This window comes from Poeciliopsis prolifica, unplaced genomic scaffold (genome assembly GCF_027474105.1).
Source record: "Poeciliopsis prolifica strain line A6 unplaced genomic scaffold, Auburn_PproV2 SCAFFOLD050, whole genome shotgun sequence".
Taxonomy (NCBI): Eukaryota; Metazoa; Chordata; class Actinopteri; order Cyprinodontiformes; family Poeciliidae; genus Poeciliopsis; species Poeciliopsis prolifica.
The window spans coordinates 1,305,452-1,325,535 of NW_026562425.1; the positions used below are offsets into that span (position 1 = coordinate 1,305,452).

The 20,084-nt window shown below is 34.9% G+C and overlaps 1 protein-coding gene across 2 annotated transcripts in view; it reads left to right on the plus strand.

Annotated features, from left to right (window-relative positions):
- LOC129378015 (guanine nucleotide-binding protein G(olf) subunit alpha) overlaps positions 1-20,084 on the plus strand; it is a 71,627-nt gene that overhangs the window by 3,156 nt on the left and 48,387 nt on the right. The window contains exons 1-2 of one of the 2 annotated variants that reach the window (XM_055058259.1): positions 17,540-18,300; positions 18,559-18,631. In XM_055058259.1, coding sequence (XP_054914234.1) covers positions 18,162-18,300; positions 18,559-18,631 — 212 coding nt within the window. In that variant the 5' untranslated portion in view covers positions 17,540-18,161. Of the gene's footprint in view, positions 1-17,539; positions 18,301-18,558; positions 18,632-20,084 lie in introns of those variants that run through there. The other variant, XM_055058258.1, reaches the window with a different exon arrangement.

Sequence of the window (20,084 nt, forward strand, 5' to 3'; positions counted from 1 at the left end):
ATCCAGATATAGGTAACTTTGGTACATCCTATCTGTTATGAAGCAAACTGAACATATTCCACGTTGTTAGAACTGATTTAAAAAGGTTGTTTTCATGTGAAGCTTGCTTTGTAACAGTGCTAATGCTAATGTCAGACTAGCTAGTCAGCTTAGCCTCTTAATTCAAATGCAGATGTAACTTTCGTACATAAATCTGATGTTTTTAAGGAAACCATTTCTATTCCACATTGTTAGAACTACTTTAAAAAGATTGTTTTCATGTTAAACCAACTTAGTAACAATACTATTGCTGATGTCAGACTTGCTAGCTACTTTACCTTCTTAAACATGATTTAGTCGTTGTTAATGACTTGAACTCGTCAATCTTCTGTTGTCAAGGAAACTAACAGATGCCACCTTGTTAGAATTGATTTAGCTTAGCTTTAAACTAAACCACGTAAGTTTAAAGTGGTTTAGCAACAGTGCTAATGCTAACCTTGAACTTGTTAGCAAGATTATATGTCTTTATCGTGAATGACTTCATACTTTTGATGGGTAAAAGGAGGTTAAGTATAGGATAAGGATCTATTCTTCTAATAGTTATGATTTAATTAAATTGAGATCATTTGAAATGCACCCAAATTAAATGTATTCAAATTGATGGATCCATTTTAATCGTGAAACTCTAACAATTGGTTTTTATCAGTGTGGTTGGAGAAGATATGCTGTTAGAAATGGACTAAATGCACAACCTCTGTAAATACAGAAACAGACCTTATAGCTGGAGGCCATGTTTACCTTAAAACCAGTGTAGTAGTATTATATAAGGGCGTGACATCTGTTCTGGGAAAACCGGGGAGAAAAAGAAACTGAAAAATATGGGAGCACGTGTTCAAATATAGATTTAGCTAAAATGTTTAACCCTCGTCTGTTTGTTTTTGTCCTTCTTTACTATAAATAAACTCAGCTCATCACAGAAAGGAGACCTGTCATGCTGTTATGGTGTATTGTTCGCCATATCCCATGTATTATAGTACTCAATGTTCTTTATAGACTCAACAGGCAGGAAGACTGAACTTTTTCTTCCTGCTGTGATGAAAGAGTGCACACATAATCATTATGCTCTTTTGAAAAACAATCATAATTGACGCAAATATAGGTATCATACTTTAAAACCACATAATGCAACCAAAAAATAGGTTATTTTACTTGTAGTGTAGTCTGGGTTAGCTACAGAAATCCAATGGAGTATAAACATAAATAGATAAAACATCTAGAAATAGTTAGATATTATTAGCAATGCAGGATTTCTAGTCTATGATATCTCTCACGCAAGGATATCGTATCATTTCCCACCTTTTGCGGTTCAAGGTGGGAAATGTTAGAGAACAAACTTTATATATTGTTGTTAAAATATACGGCAGAAATTGCCCTCAGGCTTCAGCAAAAATAAATAAGATCTTACTTTTAAAAGTATAAAGTAATAATTTAAGATAACTTGTAATAATGAGTTGGAGCAAAGCAACGGTCAGCAGGCTCTTCATTGTTGCATCTGCTCTGATATTTGTTAAATTAGAGAGGAGACATTGGGCAGGTTCCTGTACACTGCAAAAAATACACAGTTATGCCAAGTAGTTTTTTCGTTTAAATCTCTTAGCACACTTGAATTGAAATAAAATAAGTTAAAAGTAACTTATCAGTAAAAGCTATAGGAGCTTGTTTTAAGTAAATAATTCATTGATATTGATGAAAACGTGCTAGTTCAATCAAGAAATTATTTCACTTATAACACAGGGAAATTGTCTTATAAGTAGATCTATTTAACACTTTTTCATCGATATCAAGCAATTATTTACTTAAAACAAACTTCTATATCTCACTGAAAAGTTACTTAGAAGTTAGTTTGTCTTGTTTCAAGTGCAAAAATATATTTGCAACCAAACATATTTGTTAAGTAGTTGGGTTTTGCAGTGTAGGTTTATACCAAAGTTTAGAAAATGTTGAGTAATGTAGCAAAGCCCCCACTTATTGCTGCGCTTTGTCAGTCAGCTGGCTTAAAGAAGTGTAATCGCCACTGTTGTAATTTCAAAGTCAATTTCTGCCTCTCTGAGCAGGATATCAGCCATTTTTTCCCTACATTTATGATTTAATGTAGCAGTTAGATAACATTATGCAGTTTTAGCGTAATTGGGGTATTTTCACTCTAGGATATCGTATCGGAAGACAGTTTTACTAGCATATACCTGTTAGAGATTAATTTATTGAACCATAATAACACGCTGGGCCGGATGTTACTGCCCCAAAATAATCAACAGATTTACAAATTCACTAGTTGAAAACCTTAAAGCTTGGAAGCTTTCAGTCATAATTAAAGGTAATGTGATAATAATTTAATTAACATTTTATGGATACAGTAATTGATTATCAGTAAGTCATGAAAGTCACCCCACTGCTGCTCTTAAATTTCTAAATCTTTTTTAATATTTTAACTAACAGCCTAAACAAAAAAAAAATAAATTGTTTCTTTTAAATTTAGTAATAAAATAATTGCTTATATACTTTTCTACTCTAGTATAACGTGACAGGTTTTATTATATAGGTGATGCATAAAATATGATAAAATAGTTTCTTCAGTGTACTTTAATGTGTTTAGCATTAGTTCCTGTTAGGTCAGTAAATCTAGATTGTTGATTTTTGCCATATTTTATTCATTTATTTTAAATACGTATGCAGTTTTATTGACGAATGTGTCGCGTTTTAAAGGGAAAATGTTCATCTTGCTGCTTTCTTTGGCTGATATGGATTCTAACTCTCCACCACTTCTTTAATTAGTGAAAAATTTGAATTTTTTGTAGCATTTAGTATTTATTTTCTAAATATCAAAATTTTGCTGTTATACACTACATCTTTTTTTGCTGTTCAATGGTTTCTCAGTGTTGTTTTGGATTGAGATGTTAAGATCGTTTTTCTACAGTGTAACTGCTTTGGGAAACATTTTTTACAGATCTTTAAAAAATAGTAAAACCTTAAATAAATATTTTTGAAACTCTTAAAAGCTGCAGTATGTAGCATTTACAAAAATTTATTTATTTAATTTTTTTTGCATATTTGTAGAAACTGTCACTTTGGTGTGATATAATGCTATGAGACTGATGATCTGTGAAAAAGCTCCACTGCCTTCTCCCAGTGTTCCCAGTGCTAATGAGAAGCAACCAATCCGAGCCAGGAGGCGGGCTTTAGCAATGCCGCAGCTAGCATAGCATGTTGTGATGCTCAGGCAAGGTAGCAACATACAGTTTTTCTGTAACATAAGTTATTTCTCTGCCATTATTACATTTAGGTGTGAGTACATGAGGTTGATTGACAGCGCTAAGACTGGCCTCTTGGCTCTGATTGGTTGTTTTTAGTCTGCATTGTCTCAGATGGCAACAGCAGCTCAGGTGGAAGATATTGATGATTTCACAGATTTTTTTGTCTCATAATGTAATTTCAGAAACTTTTGGGGAAAAGATTACCACTGGGGAGTATTTTTACTACGCTGTACTTTTTACTTTTACTTGAGTAACTTTACTATGAAGTATTGTTACTATTACTTTCTGTATTTTGAGTGAAAAACAAACCTGTTATACCAAAACATTCACCAGACACAGACACACGCTTGGAGTTTTTGTTGAAGTTTCATAAGATTTTTTAATGGAAGAAACTGATTTGGAAAAATGTCTCTTTTTCTTAATTTTGTCATTTTGTAATTAGTTTAATTTTGAGCTATAAAATACCAAAATCTCCACATAATTTTATGTTTTGTTCTGTCTAATGATGTAATTTTTAAGCATTAAATTATTGATGATTTGAGTAAACATTTTTACCAAATGCTTTTTGTGCTCAAATACTTTTTTGGATGGCTATTTTAGACCTTTATTTGATTAAAAATAAGTTGAAGTAGTGACTACTCTTATTTGAGTACATTTTTGGTACATACTGACAGTTTTAACAAATATGTATAAAACAGATGTTTTAAAACAAAAGTAACATACTGCAGCTTTAAAGGAAAATCAGATCCTGCTTCGCTTCTCTCCAAGAAATGCGGTGCATCTTTCCTCTCTGCACTAAATGGCCACCAGTGTAATTTCCTGAATAAACAACTGTTGCTAATTGCACACAGGAAGGAATGGTTTATCTTATTGAAGTCACACAGGGAGATGTCATGCATTCTTTCATGAGCTGCTGCTGAAAGCCGCCATGTGGTTTTTGGCAGCTCTCCCTCTCCACCTCCGTGGGTGTCACGCTTACTCTGGTGCACGCGGCAGCCCGCGACACGAGCCACTTCTGGCTTTTGTCAGGAGGCCGTCGGGACTTTTATGCCCCGCAGGTCTCCAACGGGACTCCTGTTGCATGGCGGAGAAGCAAGGTGGTTTGTGTTGCTGTGAAAGTGGACACCTTTCAAATCGTCTTACATTTCAAGGCGACATGTGGCTCACCAATCCGGGTCGCTTTATCTCTTTGTGTTTGCTGCAGGTATTTAGGTGAATTATCACTGTTATTGGGTAAACGTTTTGTTGTTTTTTATGAAGTTGATGTTAAATTAAAATCTTTACTGAGGTAACATGTGATATTAAGACACCCTGAAGAGTGTTGTTAAAGTAACTTTTATTAAAAATTTAAATTGTCACCATGTTGTGACAGTACGTTATGAGCAGAGTTGGTTAATAACTACTTATATTTATTCAATTACTATTACTTGAATAACATTTTTGAAAAAATGTATTTTTAGGAGTATGTTTACTTTGCTGTACTTTTTACTTTTACTTGAGTATTTTCATTATGAAGTATTTCTGCTCTTGCTTGAGTTACATTTCTGGATTTTCTACCCACTGAATGAAGAACAAACATATTTTAACCAAAAATTCACCAGACACAGACACACCTGCAGTTTGTGTAAAAGTTCATTCGTTTTATTTGTTTTGTTTTTTTAAAGAAAATGATTTGGAAAAAATCTCTGTTGCATGTTTTTGTTGCATTTATAGAAATTATTGTAAATTTTGTCCTTTAGATACCAAAACATTTTATTCAAGCTGCAATATGTAACTTTAATAAAAAATATGTTTTCTCAATATATTTGTTAAAGCTGTCGCCATGTCGTGACAGTTTGTTATGAGACAGATAATCTGTGAAAACAATCAATCTCGTCCGCCTTATCACTGAACTGCTATTACTGGCTAAAGTAATGCAACGTTCCGACAACCAATCACAGCCAGGAGGAGGGACTTAGTGCTGTCAATCAACTTCACTCACTGCTAAATGTGCTAATGTTGGAGAAACATGTCAATGTTGGAGAAACATGTCATTACAGAAAAACCATTTATCTGCTGTCATTTGTAGCTATGCTAACTAAACTGAGCATTCACAACAAGCTATGCTGCTTGACAGCACTAAAACTCTCCTGTGTCTGACCGGTTGTTTCTAGATAGTATTGGGAGAAGGCAGAGGAAATAGATTTTTAACCGATTTTCTCTCGTACCTTAAAGATGATGACAGTTTTAACAAAAGTTACATAGTGCAGCTTTAATTTCACTCAGGAGAGGACGGGTTGTGGGTTAGAGCTGCTGCTGACTGAATCATCTGTTGTTGAGTAGTAAAAGCTGTAGGGACAAGTTAAATATATGTATATCTTGGTCATTTCTTTCCTTAATTCATTAGATGCTTGCTAGTGAAATGGAAGCAAACAGTAGCTTATAGCTAAGCTATCTATGCCAAATGGTCTATGAACAAAAAATAAATAAATTGTGGAGGGCCCCCTGTTGGTCAGGGGCCCTTAGATTTGTCATAACTTCTCCCCCCATGTGTTTGACTGCTAATCCGCTAAACTCCAACATGCTATGTTGAGGTCAAAAATTTAAGCTCAGCTGTGGGTGTGCCATGTTTCTGCACACAGAGGGAAAAACATCTAACTTCACAAAACAAAGTGACACGTAACTGATTAGACTGATTAGATATATCCCTGATAAACCTGTCAAAGTGCAGAGTTGATAATGTCACTTTGTAAGGTTACAAACCTGTTCACTCTCATACAACTATGATGAAACAGTTTGTTCTTATTAAAATGAGAACAATCACAGTATTGAACATCTCAAGGAACATGGAGTTTACTTAGTTCAGCTTACCAAGCTGCATTTTCCTTTGAATATTTCAGATAATAAAAAGCAAATCAGCAAATAATTGAATTATTTGTATTATATTCCACAAGGGAAATCGGTGAGATCTGAACTGCGAATAAACAAGAATTCACCGTATTCACGTAGACGTCTGCTGTTTCAAAAATATTTAAAGAGATGTATCATTTATTTATGGTGTGATTATCCTGCTACTACAATAAATCAATAACAGCATCATGTATCAGAATAGACATAATCAATATCAGAAGGCAATACGTCTCATAGGAGATTCAATATTCAACATTATTTACTGAACTCCGATCCAGAGCTGCACAGCATTGTGGGAGAGGAATGACTGTAGCTGCTCAACCTCACAGTCGGCTTCGCTTGGTTGGTTGACTCTTTGGTTACCTAGCAACTCTCTCACTCTCTGGTTGCCTAGCAACTCTCTCACTCTCTGGTTACCTAGCAACAACTTGTTGAGTGAAGTAGCAGTTTAAGGTTTCACCACTACGCCTCACAACTGCTTAAAAATAATTTAAAAAAACGGCATGGAGTGAAAAACAAGAAAGGTCATGACACTGTTTTGAGAGTATTCCAGATACTTAAAACATAAAACTTATTAATAATTATCAATATTGACAATTATTGATATCAACAGATGAATCGGTCATAGTCTGATAAGTTTTTCAGTCATATTGTCCAGCCCTTTCAACTGCTCTAGATGAATATGTTTTTTTTTTTTATTTCTTAGTAACTCTTTTGCCAGGAAGGCCAAAACCCCCCGTCTAATTCAAATTAAACGGGTTTTCAAACAAACCAGTTAGATTCAAAGACATGTTCGTGTTTAAAGATCCATTACATTTGAATAAATTCTTCAAACTTTTAGAGAAACAATAAAATCTGTTTTTAAAAAGGCTCAAATACTGAAATATCAACAGGGATTTCTGCGTTAGCGTTAGCACTAGCATAGGATGTGTGGCATAGCAGCTTAGCTAAACAGATCTACTTTATGCTCAAAAAGTAAAACAGTCGCAGATAACATTTTATTACTTTTATAGGAGAAGCGCTTAACAAAACATTAATCTGCTCTCTAATGTGGGAGGAAATTAATAACACCACTAGAGCCTATAGTTTTGTTCAAGCTAGCACTAGCACTTTAGCACTACTCAATTACTGTAAATTAAGCAAAAACTCATGGAGTTTTTTTTAATGTGAATTGATTTTTTTTACTGTTAGGTGGTAAATATGGATATAGTGAAGTTAGTGGATGTATAATTTAGTGTCATAATTAACTATTATTGCTATTAGTATTACCACTAAATTCCCCTGACTTGACAAATTACATAGGCTTCACAACTCTGCCTTTAAACCCCACAGTATCACGATTTCTTATGAAATTTCAGTCATATTTTCCAAATTTTGACAAAATACATAATTTATATTAAAAATGTTATGAATCCCTCCCGACCCCACTAGGGACAAGGCTGTTAGAAAGTGGATGGATGGAAATGTTATATTCCATAAGTTAACTACCCAAAACGGGAAATAGAACCACAGTCGATGAAAATATGGCGTAACGTTATACAGCCGACCACGTGTTCATGAAAACACAAAAAATACAAAGTTATAGAAAACAAAATGAAACGTTAAAATACATAGGAATTAAATTGTTTATTCAAAGGTATGAAATTGTTTGAAAGGATTACTTAGAACCTGAAAGAACAATAAACATTAGAGAGCTTAGACTGATTAATTAACAAACAAAGATACTCTCAGATTCTACTTTATTAGGTAAACTTGTACCTTTGCAGATTGAGCATCAGAGTGAAATAGAAAAGGGAATTAAGTGACTTGAACTCGGCATGGTTAATGCTCAGATTTTCATACACAACTATATCTCAGATTTCCAGAGAATGGTCCCAAAACAAACTAAATATCCTGTGAATTACATCTTCAATACACATTTTACTGCCAATGTTATTTGTAAACCATATCCAGTATGTTTTACATTTAAATATTTTCCTTCAAACCTTCCCTTCTATCACCTTCATCAACGTCTCAAGCTTTTCGAACGAGAACATTTGAGGCGCTCTGCAAAGCTTCTGTGATTGGACAATTTATTAACTTATTGTTTTGAATCTTTGCCAGTTGCGATGAATGTTTCAACCTCAAGTTAAAAGTCAAACTAAACTAAATATCAGTCAATGATTTACAGAGCTGAAATAATAATTTGCTTCACTTTATAACTGCTTATATAAGAGTTCAATAGGATTGGTTCTTAACAGTACAATTGCTTCGGTTTTACAATCTTACTGGAAAAGTCGGGGGAGTTAAGATTCCTTTGGAACTCAAAGTCTAACTTTGAGTTTCAGATTGGAGAAACCTGAAACCGTTGTATAATTGTAGTAAAATCCAAGTAGATCAGAGATTTAGGATGTGGACTTCTACAAATACAATTAAAATTCACTGCCTGCCGTTACACCAGACCAAACCTTTAATGTTTTTGGTAGCTAAAGTTATATTTCTGTTTCATAAATGTCAGAATAATGATAGAGGGAGATCATAATCATTTTTTTAGGATTTTGTAGAGTTTAAACTTCAACAGATTGCTTGAATATTGGATTATAAATCAAACATTTTCTGTGGAAATTGCAGTGGCAACCCCGACATTTTGACTTTGTAGGTAATGTGATGAAAATCTTAGGGTTATTTTTGTGCCTAAGCTTCAACTTCCTGGCTGATGTCTTCAGGTGTTGCTTAAACATTAAATATCTTATGATGTCATATGGTTTCTTTTATGAATCAAACTATTTTGCAGAAAAAAACCCATGAATGATGATGCTGCCACCATCGTACTTTGCAATTGGGATGTTTTTTTGAGGCTTTTTTCAAGTTTAATTAAAATTTTAGATTCATCAGAAGAGAGTGTTTGCATATACTCAAACTGTTGTCGCTTTGTCTGCAGCCTTTTTTTAGAAATGGCCTCTTGGTTGCTGAGCGGCCTGCCAGCTCATTTACCAGCTTTTACAAGGTCTTCTGCTTTTTATCTCTGGTTGATATTCTGAAAGAATCTGCCTCCTTCCTGTGTAGCTTACTGGCTGACAATATGGCTAAAAACAAATTTCTATCATACATATTGATAATTATTGACTACTTTTCAGTTTTAAATATCTGAAATACTGCCAAACTGGTGGCACAGCTTTTCCTTTTACCATTGTTTTTGATTTTGTAGTAGTTATGAGGCACAGTGACCAAACCTTAAACTGCTGCTGCGTGTCCGTCAACAGGTTGTTGCTAGGTAACCACAAGTCGCTCTGCAAGTTGTTGCTCGGTAACTGAAGAGTGAGAGTTGTCTGATTCCACCAAACTTCGCTTAGCTTTGGGTTTCTGGACCAGAGTTCAGAGAATAGTCTTTAAATTGAATTTTCTATCAACATATGATATTGATCATGTATCTATCACAATAGATATATTGTTATTGATTTATTGCTGAGCACAAATAAACATTCATTAGATGGACATTTGCCTAATAATTAATCAGACTTCTAGAGGTTCTCAGTTCTTCTTCTGCCATCTTGGCTGATTTATTTTTATTTTTCACGTCAAACATGGAAGACCTTTCACAAGTTTTCCTCTATTTAATTAAAAATGATGTGAATTTACCTATCAGAAGCCCACAAAATCTTCCTATCTGTAAACTTTTGAATTCAAAGGAAATAACAAGCAACTGAAAAACGTGTCATTCTTCAATAATTTTGGTGATCCTAAATGAACTAAAACAGAAACGTTTGGTGTGATCCGTTGAGAAAATTGATTTTTCTTTCTGTGCAGTATATGGAAATGTTTCAACTTTGAAGATTTATAGCAGCATTTACCCTGGAACTGAAATGGAGGATCTTATTTATTGGATAAAAATTTTATTTCAGATTTTTTTTTCATACCAGATTGTTTTTTCCTCTCATTCTTTTCTAAAAAGGCAACTAGACTGGTGTCAAAAACTGGTTGTATTTCAATCATTCCTTCTGCGAGTCAGTACCATTTTACAACAACTTTTGTTTGATTTTGAGGATATAGTCATAATATTAGCTAAGTTGTACCAGAAGAACGTCTTAAAATGACGAGAAAAAAGTTGATGAGAAAAAAATTGATGAGAAAAAAAAAATTATAATTTGTTGGAGTTGTTCTAAAGATTCTATTTAATTCTCCTAATATTATGATTATATTCTCAAAATTAATAGTAAAAGCCCTTAACTAGACCGTTATATTCTTCCATAGAGTTGATCTAAACTCAAAGTCCGAAAAAAAATTGTAAATTGTTAAAAAGCAAAATTGTCAAAAAAAATGGTGCCTTTGGCCCAGATACATCACTCAACTATGAAAAACCAATGGAAAAAAAAATACAGATTTTCAAAAAATTAAATCTTTAAAACCTCAAAATTTAATAAAAACAATAATATTGATTTATATCCTTGTATATGTATTCCTAGAGAAGTGACTTCTGCTGTTTTAGATTGGTTTCTGTGCTTTTGACAGATAATATCTGATGCAGCGTTCCTAGATTTCGTCTCAACTCTTATCTTTCATAAATCAGTGTCATCACCATCGTTGCGTCGTCACGCTGGCTGCTTGTTGGACTGGAATTACTGAAAACTCACAGCGGACAAGTTGGAGAATATCCGCCCCGCAGCTTTTGTCTGGTTTGTTTGCTGTTTTCGAGCCGCTGTCCCGGGTTGGAAGCCGCGTTTTTGGAAAAATCTTCCTCATGCACAGAAAGGCGCAGCAAAGGCCTTTGGAGCCGAGTGAGTTTTATCATTGACCACAGCTGAACTTTGCTACTCAGCGAGTTCCCAGTTACTGTCACAATAACTCATGGTACTGAAACATGAGTTATTGTCATATTTATGATGCCGATAGCAGGGAGTGCAATGTGAATTGTCCTATCAGCTCAGTCGGAGGGGAACCACACCACGTTCGAAGGACATTGGACCAGGCCTGTTCTTCGAGTTTGCTTAATATATAATTTACGATTTTATTTCTTCTTGTTTTTCTTTTTCAAGAGCCTCTGTTCCTGCAGAGAGTGCTTCCAGGAAAAAAAAAATTAAACAATGCTAAATTTAGCTCTGTATCGTTTGGACTGGTGCCTCGTTTATTCAATGCATGCTTCAGTCTCAGACTGGGCCACAAAATAAGTGTAAAATTAAATTTACAAAGTGTTTTTACAGCACCATAACAAAAACTATATGATAATAAAATATTTATGAAAAGATATGCATTATTATTTATCTTAAGATATATGTCAGCAAAGTTTTTAACACATTTTTTATGCTTTTATATTCTTTGGTCTGTATTGAAATTAATTTCTAAATAAATTCATAAATGATACAAGAAGATAACATAAAATGTATGCTTATAATTCCTTTTTTAAATAAGATTTTTTTAATGTACATTTTTATCTTTTGGTTTATTTTAACACTTTTTTTTGGCATACTTTTATACTGCTACATACTTGTCTCTGTTCTGCCCTGATCTGAATTATCAGCCAAAACAAAAATAAATAAATCTGAATTTTGTTTCTGTCTAAGAAAGTCTCAAAATGAGCTTGAAAATCTGACCATGTCGATAAAAAGTGGTAGAGATAAAAAAATAGAAACTAAAGCAACATCTGGTATTAATATAATAAGGAAAGATTGAACTCAAACTTTGTGTATAAATTCTAAAATGGATGCATTTTAATAGAAAAACTTGACATAAATGTGAAAACAGGTTTTGTTTTGTTTTTTGCTAGAGTTTGGATATAAATCACCAAGTAAAAATATATAAAATATAAATAAACATCTAAGCTATCCTTCTTTTAATGGACAATGATTCAAATAGTGACAACACAGATGCAATACTGCCTCTGACCACTAGAGGGAAGTGTGGATCAGTTACTGGTTTTGACCTTGCTTTTTTTTTTTTCAAAGCGGGGAAACTGAATCTATTTTCTTTTTACATCAAAGTTGCAGATCATTGATAGTGATTTTGTGATCAAACTTCTGCAGGTGAACAAGGGTTTTGGGGTTAATTTGCATTGTGGAAAACGTCACTACAAACAAGCATCACTGTGATCATCACAACATCTGCTTGTTTATGTTGCTAAATCTGAATGCATATGTACAGTACTGTACAGTTAGTAGGACTTGAATGCAACAGTTTAGGTATTAATTTCTGCAGCACAGGTTGAGTTTATCATGCTTTATTTTTTTTTTGAAAGAAAAGAAACGACAAGAATGACAAATAAGTCAAAGGTTGTCTCAGTGCAGAGAGAAGTGATGGCAAATGAACAAACCACACCACATCTGGTGTCAGAGGAAACCACAGCGAGCTGAACGTGACACACTCACACACCTTTAATGTCGACTTCACTAAACGGGGACTTTAACTGCAACGGCGCAGCTCGGCTCCGTTCTACGTCTGAAACGTAAAGAAGTAGGGCTGCACCAGCGATTACTCTAGTAACTATAATCGGATGAAAATATTTGGCACATTCTACAGATTTTTCATCTATACAACATTGGAAATGCAAATAAATAAATTGTTTTTATTTTTTAAATACAAAAATTAACATTTTATTTCCTAAAATTCAATAACACAGCGTTCCTTTAGTTGATTTGATCTGAGTGAAACTAAAATTATCCCACTTAAGAAGTTTTGGATAAAACATATATATAGAAAAAGGTGTTTTTTAGTCTTAAAGGCAAATTTGACATAAATTTGATTAAGTTTTGGTTTAATTACTGCTTTGATTATGTTGTTCTTACAGCAAAAGCCTTTTTTGAGTCCTTATCCAGTTAATGATTAATCAATTACCAAATTATTTGACAATTATTTCAACTAATCATGACTAAATAAATACAAATATTGCTGAAAACAGAGATTATTTACTTGTCCTTTCAGGAAGTGCTATCAAAAGTTACAAGTAAGACATGCTATCTAAGCTCCAAGAAGAAAAAAAAAACAAATAAATGTAACTTTACAATAACAAACTGTTTTATTTTTTAGCTAAGTCTCTTGTGCCAAACATTTGGAGGTGAACAGTTCTTGTGTTTGAGGTTTTCCTATAAAATTAGTGAAGGATGGAAACTGATTTTAATATTGTTGGAAATGTATTAGGAAGGATGGAAAGACGTTTGTATTTCCAAACTGTTCTGTTCTCTAAATGTTGTGTCCTTCCTTTTTTGGTATCTTTCCTTTCTGACTTCTGCCCTTCCTTCCTTTAAGTCCTTAATTCTGTCTTTTTTTCCTTCCTTGTGTCATACCATCCTTCCTGCCGTCCGTTATGTTCGTCCTTCCTTCCTTCCTGATTAGATTGTTCCATTTTTCCTTAGTTCCTTTCCTTCTTTCCTTGAATTATTCTACTTTATAAATATGCAGTTTATAGTTTTTTTAAATATATTTTCTATTAAGTTGGATATATTTTGTTACTATTATGTTGCTTTCCTTCCTTCCATCTCTGTACTCTTTTCTTGTTTTTTTTTTCTTTCCTTCCTTTTAACTTTTCCTCTTACTACTTTTCCTTTATTTCCTCTGTCTATTTATCTCTCCCTTCCTTTTTCATATGTATCCTTTTATTCTTCTTTTCTTCATCCCTTCTGTCCTTGTGTCCTTCTTTCCTTCCCTCTTTCTATTTCTTTGTATTCTTAATTCCTTCTTTCCTTTTTTGTTGTATCCTTTATATTCTTCCTGTCTTTGTTGAATCCTATATCATCTTCCTTTTTTCCTTTCCGTTTTTTAAATTGTTTTTCAGATGATCTTTGTCTGATTTTAAACTTAGTTCAATTAAACATTGACTCAAACAAAAATGTTTCCTCAGTTTTTAATTTACAGAAAGGTTTCTGTAAATGTTGCAGCAGTGATTCTGTGAAAAAAAACAAAAACTCATAAAACATTGGATTAAAAAAACATTTCTTATCCTTATACTGGCTGCATTTTTCTACATTTTTCTTCGAGATTATTCTTCTGCAATTAAAGCATGAAACTATTATCAAGCTTCAGACATTTTCCAGAGGGAAATGTATAATAATTTCTGTAAGTGAGTTGTGTATTTTATGAATCGGCTCCCTGACAAAAACAAAAATCCCTATTTTATGGCTGATCTATTTTTTGGTGCAGGTAAATATTTCTGAAGAAAGCAAATAAAAGTGTTGGCCTGAGCAAGTATTTATTCGGATGATCTCTTCGAATTTGCTAAGGTGGGGCCTACGCTGCGACAGGCAGGCAGGTGTGTTAACTGTCTCTGGGTTTGGAGTAAATTTATGAGGCTGTTTTGTGTCTCGCTGCCTCAGGCTTTGTTAGCATGCTGCCGCGCTCGGTGGACTTTGGATTTCACGGTGGGGTTGATTGCTGCTTTGCTGCGACGTAACACATCTAACATTTCCAGCCGTCCACGATGTGTCGCTCTTTGTGTGTGTGTGTGTGTGTGTGTGTGTGTTTTATGATTCAACCTTTAGTGTTTTATATACTTATTAAGCTTTTCACATTATAAATATAAAAAAGACAATTCTAAGAGAAAGGAGCAAAAAACAAACAACCAACCAGCCAACATTCCCACAAATACTGTCACCGACAAGGTATTTAGTCAAAAATAAAAAAAATTAAATCAAGACCTACAAAAACCAATGTCCAACATTTATGGAACCACTGCTGTGCCAAAATTTCAATTCCAGGTTTTCTGAATATGATTACATTTTTTAATTGGGATAATACTTCATTATTCTCAAGGGGAAAGAATGTTTCAAATTTTAATTAATTTATTGAAGGTATAGTTGAAACAGGTGCAGCTTTGGTTCAAACTACTGGCAAAATTCACTACATTTAAACCACATAAATTGGTCTTTTCCTTTCGTTCTAACTGCTTAATAAAAAACAAAATTGTTATGAAATTTGTAAATTGTTAAATTTACAAATTCAAAGGGAATCTATTATGCACATTCCTTGGAGTCTGAGCTCTAAAAACAACTCAAGTGCTTAAGAACAACAACAAAAAAACTCCCAGTCATTTTAAATTAACATGTTAAAATTTCCAGCCCTGAATTTTACTGGAAATACTTCAACATTTCAGTATTTCTAACGAAATAGAATACTTTTGCTGCAAACTTTTGTTGAGTTCCGGGAGATTTAACATACTCTAAAGCAGGTGTAGGATAAATTTTTAACCAAGTTCAGCATAAATCTGAATTGAAATCTCTTTGAAATGTATTTATTTTGGCCTTTTGCGATAAAAAAACAATAAATAGATAAGAAAAAAAGATAATGCTTTGTTATAAAAACTTACTATGTAAAGGAAGGAGATAAATAGCCAGACAGACAGACTCCAACGTCTCTCTGCCCAGCTTTATAACCATACGACCAGACAGAGATTTAAAAAGGAGTGGCAAAAGCAAATGAAGTGGATTAGCATTGCTTGCTAACAACTTATGGTGTCATGCAAGAAATGTTCCTGTGGAATAATGTCTGGTTTCCCCCATAAAACTTGCTAAGCCCGATGCTCAGGGTGTTTTCGCAGGCATCCAGCCGAACGCCGTGATTTTGAGTCAGAAAATGTTTAAAGTTGACAGGAAATTTTAAAATATTATTTGATAGCTATGCATTTTTGGAAGACTGGAAGATTAATGCCTTCCAACTGAAAAGTCTTAAAAAGGGCAAAAATATAAAGAAAAACCAATAAATTAACAACACTAAACCTGGTGGGGACACAAGTAAAGCCTGGGGGCCCGCCAGGCTTATAATACTCAGAGGGAAACCCCGAGATCAGTCATGATGAGATTGTTATTCGACAACAGTCTTCAGTCAGTGTTTTCAGATTAATTGCAAGACTGAGTGCTACCAACCTGCCCATAGCATCACCATCGACTAGTTGAATGTTTCTCATATAATTCAAGTTATGACAAAAATAGTTTTCCCTTTGAGATAAGAATATTTTTGACATAAGATCTTTTAAAATGCTTTGTGAAATGAGATGAAAAGGATATTTCTGTTGAGGTCACCCCCCTGGTCTTCTCCATCCTACAATGACGAGCAGATGATGAGAGTATCACTTCTCAGCATTTTTGAAGAAAGTTTTACTCTCCGACTTGCATCGGATAAGGGACTTAAGGAGGTCGGTGTTAACTTGAAATCAGCCATTTCACTGTTGTCCAAAAGAGGAGGACGTTGAAAACAATTGCCAACATTCCCAGGTCTGAACGTCAATGAAAGTTCACCATGAAAGCAGACCGTAAGATGCTAAAAGAAGTCTCCAAAAACCAGCAAGATGACATCGTGGGAAAGAGCCTGAACAACCAGGAAGACTGTACCATCTTAACTTTCATGGGAAGGAATGTGAAGGAACCACAGAGACTAAAACTGGACACCAGAACAGAGGACATCTGGTATCTAATGTAGCGTTCCATAACGAAGTCTTAATAAAGAATAAGTATTCAGTGTTTGTCCTCATTTTTTACATAATTTTTATAAATTTGCTTTTCTGTGTATTTGTTCTTTGTTGTAAACCAAACCCGTCTTCAGTGTTTGTTGCCTGAAAGATCAATCTTAGTTCTGCCTAATCAAAGCCCACAGTTTGTTAAAGTACCAGCAACATCAAGAACCTGTAGATAATTATGACTGTTGGACAAAAATAACGACATCCCATGATTCATCCATCCAACAGTCCATTCATTCATTCGTTTGTCCATTCCTCCATCCATCCATTAGTCCATCTATTTGTCCGTCCGTCCGTCCATCCATCCATTCTTTCATCCGTCCGTCCATCCATTAGTCCATTCATTCTTTCATTCATTCATTCATTAGTCCATCCATCAATCCATCCATTCATCCATCAGATGATCCATCCATCCATCCATTAGTCCATCCATTGAAGCAAACAACCTGTGATCCAAAAGTCTGTCTGTCTGTCTGTATCTATCCCAAAAAAAATTAAATATCTAATAATGTGATTTAAAATGTTTTAAATGTCTAATAACGTGATTTAAAATGTCTAATAATTTGATTTAAAATGTTTGAAATGTCTAACAATGTGATTTAAAATGTTTTAAATGTCTAATAACGTGATTTAAAATGTCTAATAACGTGATTTAAAATGTTTTAAATGTCTAATAATGTGATTCAAAATGTTTTAAATGTCCCATAACGTGATTTAAAATGTTTTAAATGTCCAATAACGTATAGCAAAGTGAACAATCATAGCCCAGTTAACCCCAGTTCTTACAGGAACCATGTCAACTGGTTCCCAGTGCGGGTCAGGGCCATCTCACCAGCAGACAGAGACCCAGCCCCTCTTGTAAACAGGCGTCCGGCCTTCCACCCACTCTGCCGTTTATTTCCTCACTTTTATCATCACTCTCGCCGCATCGGGGCTAAATCTGTAACGGCTCGCCTGTTCCAACTTCACCCAGTTATAAAACGCCGTCGCCGGGCCGCCCGGTCGTGAACGTTACAGTTTAACGGAGGTTTGTCCGCGGCTACTTCCTGGTGCCACAGAGAGAGGCAGTGCTGAGTTAAAGAGACAGAAACACTGGTGGAAATTCAGACAGAAAAAAAAGCCACCGAGAGAGGAGAGGGGCTGGAGACGTGATAGGAACAGTTGACCGGATTCCCAGAAATTGAAATCCCCCCCTCTCACTCTCTCTGTCTCTCTCTCCCTCTCTCTCTCTTTTTTTTCTTTCTGTTCTTATTTATGTATATATTTTAAACATTTCCTCGGTGAATCGAGCGGTTGTTGTTCGTCGGCGCGGATGACGGTCTGCTGCGGCTGAAGCGGGATCGTAACGGGGGAACATATTCCTCCCTCCGACGGACGGACGGACGGAGAGAAGCCTCGCAGAGATTTATTATTACCATTATCATCGCTATTTTCACAGCACACTCCTCGTCGGTGCGGCTGCTATTATTTTTTAAACCCCATCCTCCTCGGCTGCCATTTTTGTTCCTTCTCTTTACAACGATATTATTTTTAACGGCTCCGCTCGGAAGGGTTGAGGGTGACGGAAGATGGGTTGTTTGGGCAACAGCAAGACTGAAGACCAACGCATCGACGAAAAGGCACAACGAGAAGCTAATAAAAAGATAGAAAAGCAGCTACAGAAGGAGAGGCAGGCGTATAAAGCGACACACAGGCTCTTACTGCTGGGTAAGCGGTGGTTTGGTGTTTAAAATGTGGACTAATCCGTCTCGTTTGCCGAACACGTAGCCGTATTTTTGACAGCGGCAATAATATGTCATGGGGGTGGATGTTGATGGAAGCTCCACAGCCTTGTAATCATTAATAATAGCAATTTACCCCCACCTTTGAGCGTATTTACCCCCTAATGTGTGGGCAGGATGTAGTCGCCTGGTGCTAAATCTGTGTTTTTATATATATATATATTTATATTTTTTTCTGTCGAAGGTGCGGGAGAGTCCGGAAAAAGCACCATTGTGAAGCAGATGAGGATTCTACACGTCAACGGCTTCAACGCTGAGTGAGTGCTGCGCATTTAAAAACTGCACAGAAAATAACATGTAATGCTGTCCTTTATGGCTACTCTGCTAATGAATAACGCCGCCGAGGCCAGCACACAGCCTGCTGCCACTGCAGCGCCTGTTGGGGCCCTGCAACCACCATGCAAACCTGCTAATATCTGCCTCTTCCACCACTATTTCTGCTCTGGTTTTTTAAAAACAGCTACACTTATAAATGTAAGCCTGTCAGTGAAAAAAAATCCCCAACAAAAACCGTTTCCTGTTTCATGCATGGGGCAAAGAAAGGTTGTGATCGACATAGGCCTATTGATGATTTGTTTTGCTGCAAGGCCTTGCATGGCATTGATCTTAACTGTGGTCTGTTTTAAACAGGCCTGCAACATGTCAGAGTCTTTTAACTGCAGGAAAATCCTCTGCATGTGTATTGACATTAAAGACAGGCTGCGAGGTTTAGCAAAGATTTAAAAATTAGAATGATGGGGTAAATTATTTCAGCATTGTTTTTGATAATGATCAAATTATTACGCATCCTAGACAAGTTTTTTTGGCATAAATTTAACCCCAAATGGTTTTTGGTCTATTCTGCTGCTTAAACATTTTAAATATCAAAGACTGAACCCTGTTTTCTCTTATTGTCTGAACTAATTTGAACTAATGTCTTACAATGTTTATCTGTCAGATAAACATAGATGAATTAATTACATGTATTTACCAAAGCAAGCCAGTATTAGTTATTGACATTCAAATCATAAATACTATTCTTTTTAGATCATAATTGAATCGTAACTTCTAATAATAAGCAAAGCTGTCTAAATGCTAGGAAGCATTCATTTGATGGCTTTATACTGAGGAGAGACAGCCTTACTATTGAGATTTAACTGCAAAAAGTTAAATTAAGTGATACTGCAACAAGAAAAGTTGTTCCTGTTTTCAATTTACTCAAAATCTTCCAAAACATCTGTATTCTAAATTAAACTGTCCCTTGTTTAGCTCGTATGTTGAAGGAAGAGGTGAACAATTGATTACTGATTGTTGTTCAGGGCTTGATCAACTCAGTTGCCCCAACTATATGTTATATAATAAACTGAGTATGATTCTTAATGGCTGTCAGTACCAATAGTTATTGCAGCTTAATAAAATGTAACATGGCGTACTGACATTTAGAAAGACAAGGCAATCTTACAAAATGAGATTGTGGTAAGTAAGAGTTCCTCCAACAAACTGAATATTTTATTGCCAAGCAAAGTGTGAAATATTTAAATGACAACAAACAGTTCAAACTGAAGTGCTATTTATGCATTTCCCCTTACTTAGAAGACAGTGTATTGTTAAAACCTCTGCTGTGTCAGTTTCTTTTTCTAGCCTTAGGTGACACTGGTGCACACACAGTGGTGCTAACGTAGCTTAGCGGCAGTGGTTAGCCTAAAAATAAATGCCAGATTTTCAAAATAG